Genomic DNA, 2,500 nt, shown 5'->3' with positions numbered 1-2,500 from the left:
CTGGAACGTTCCACTGGCAGCACACACAGATGTCAGTGTGTCCACATGCACTCTCTGTTCACACAGAATCAACAGGAGTCTGCTGCTCTGCCAGGCCACAGGAGGTGAGACAGGTTGTTTACCAGCAGAATCCAGGTTCTTTTAGTCAACATGAGGTGTAGTTTTACATGTGTGTACTGTGTGTCATACAAACACACACCACAGGGCCGCACAACAGGTATGTGTTGTCTTGCTGGACACAATGAGGAACCCTGAAGAGCCGAGAGGGCAACAAGAGGGTTTCCAGAGGGCAACAAGAGGATTTCCAGAGGGCAACAAGAGGGTTTCCAGAGGGCAACAAGAGGGCAACAAGAGGGCAACAAGAGGGCAACCAGAAGGCAACAAGAGGGCAATGTGAGGGCAACCAGAGGGCACAGGTGTAATGAGAGTAAGAGGGTAAAGGTCTCATTGAGAGAACTTACCTGATGTGAGCTTCAGCCTTGGTTGCTGCCTGGTTGTACTCCTCTGCCGTCTGCTTGTAGTTGTCGAGGTTCTGCAGAGAGACGAGACAAAAGAAGGAGATACGAGTCAGAGAAGTACTCAAGCAGGGTCTTCATGTCACCTCATCTTTACTGTACACCATGACTGAAGAAACCTGCTGAGGACCGACGGTCTGAAGCCCTCAGACACATTTTAAAGACTTCTGATCACGTCTGAGCGCTCAGAACCTGTCGCCGTGTTCGTCCAGGCACTAATCCCACAGTTACAACCACTTTATTGACTCCCGATAAGTCAAGCGTCACTTCAAGCTCTGATAAGCTCGGCGATTCGCCTGAAATCAGAGACGTGCCCTCCCCCGAAATGTCACATTTGTTAAATTAGCAACCTTTCAACCTCACGCCGCTAACAAATCAGAACGTTGATGGCCTGTTGGCGCTCGGTAATCTTCTGTTTCATGTGAGGAACTGTGGCATTTAATAGCAATTACTCCATAAATGGAGCCTGAGCCTGGAGGGCCGGGTCGCCGTCAGCACACACAGCGATGACCTCAGGGATAATTGCACCACATGTGGTCAGAGCGGCTCGTAGAGCGGCGAAACGGAGGCAAGGTTCACAAATCTATACGCTCTGAAATCAGTGTATGAAGACTGGAGCACAACAATAGAAACATCCTTAAAAACCTCCATGTTCCTAGCGATAAAGACCCCGTTACCCCAACTGTCCACTGGGTAGTGCTGTAGAGCAGAGAGAGGGAAACATGCAGAGGAATGGGAGGAGCCATGATCCAGAGGAGGGGCTTCTCTGTTCAGGCTCAGTCTCTCTCCTCCTCCTGCTGCCAAACCAAGACGCACTGAACATTCGTCACTGTTTACGTTCCACATTTATTCATGGCGTTCCTGATTAAAATAATGTATTATATGCGGTGCTGACTGCCAGTCTGAGCTCCCGTGTAAAAATGTTTTTCCCTATTTTAAATTCTCCATCCGGTCCCAGAGCGTCAGAGTTCTGTGAACCGGGTCCAGAAAGTCTCCAACACAAATCTGTTCCGCCTTCTTCCCTCCTCTCTCCGCGCTGTAATCACCATTTTAAACCAATAAGCAGGCGGCGCCCGTTCTTTTACTTAATTATCCTCTATATTCCCAATAGATGGAGCGATAGGAGAGGGAGGATAATTGAAGTGACTGAGCGCGGTAAGGAGATGGGATGAAACACAAACCTCCTCCTCCTCCTCCTCCTCCTCTTCCTCCTCTATCTCCGGCCCTGTGCCCCCCCCCCCCCCCCCCTCATATCTCATTATTGCTGCACTGATTTGCAGACATGGTGCTCCTAATCTTAACGTCTGGCTTGGTTGAGGACTAACGTAACGTCTTTGGATTCTTCCCCTCTTATCCTCTCGGCTCACCACAGTGGAACAATTTGCCCTCTTTCATCTCTCTCTCCTCTCCTGCTCGTTAAGCGATACGCCGTTCACAACATTTCACCATTATCTGGAATTTACGCCCAAAGTAGGTCAGCCACTTTGTCTTTGTTGTAGGTCGGAGCCTTTTGGAGTTCACTAACGGGGTCTGTAGGCCTCTGATATGGATCCAGACTGACGCTAGAAGAGCTAGACGTATCTTCTGGAGGTTTGCTACCGTGAGGGTTTCTTTGGGAGCTACGTTCTCTCAGCCTCCTCACGTTATAGGACATCATGTAAACGTTTAATATGTCACAGGACAGACACTTTAAGAGGCAAGTGAACATGTTTGGCTCTAACTAAACTCATATTCTCATGTAGAGGAGCTTTCAGAGGCTTCTCCTTGTGTTCCATGGATCCAGAAAGGTTTCGTTTGGAGCAGGAAGTCAATGCCAAATATCTCCAAAATACTCCCAACTATAAAAAGAACCCTCAAAATGAAACAAAAGAACAACAATCAGTGACCTAGTTTGCTTGTAAAGAAGCCAAAGAATCCCAAACTGGCTGGTGTTTCACTTTAGAAGAAGAGCAGAGAGTGTGTGTGGGAGTCACAAACTAACTACT

At 48.4% G+C, this 2,500-nt stretch overlaps 1 protein-coding gene across 1 annotated transcript in view; it reads right to left on the bottom strand.

Annotated features, from left to right (window-relative positions):
* Positions 1 to 461: 461 nt before the first annotated feature.
* LOC142990760 (MICOS complex subunit mic25-like) overlaps positions 462 to 2,500 on the bottom strand; it is a gene marked incomplete at its 3' end in the record, with an annotated part of 22,033 nt that continues 19,994 nt past the window's right edge. Inside the window, exon 6 of the mRNA XM_076140626.1 lies at positions 462 to 532. Coding sequence (XP_075996741.1) covers positions 462 to 532 — 71 coding nt within the window. The remainder of the gene's footprint in view (positions 533 to 2,500) is intronic.

This window comes from Genypterus blacodes, unplaced genomic scaffold, assembly GCF_046128005.1.
Source record: "Genypterus blacodes isolate CSIRO-AG114 ecotype Tasmania unplaced genomic scaffold, CSIRO-AGI_Gbla_v1 ptg000726l_1, whole genome shotgun sequence".
Lineage (NCBI taxonomy): Eukaryota > Metazoa > Chordata > Actinopteri > Ophidiiformes > Ophidiidae > Genypterus > Genypterus blacodes.
This window is presented reverse-complemented; position numbering and strand designations above follow the sequence as displayed.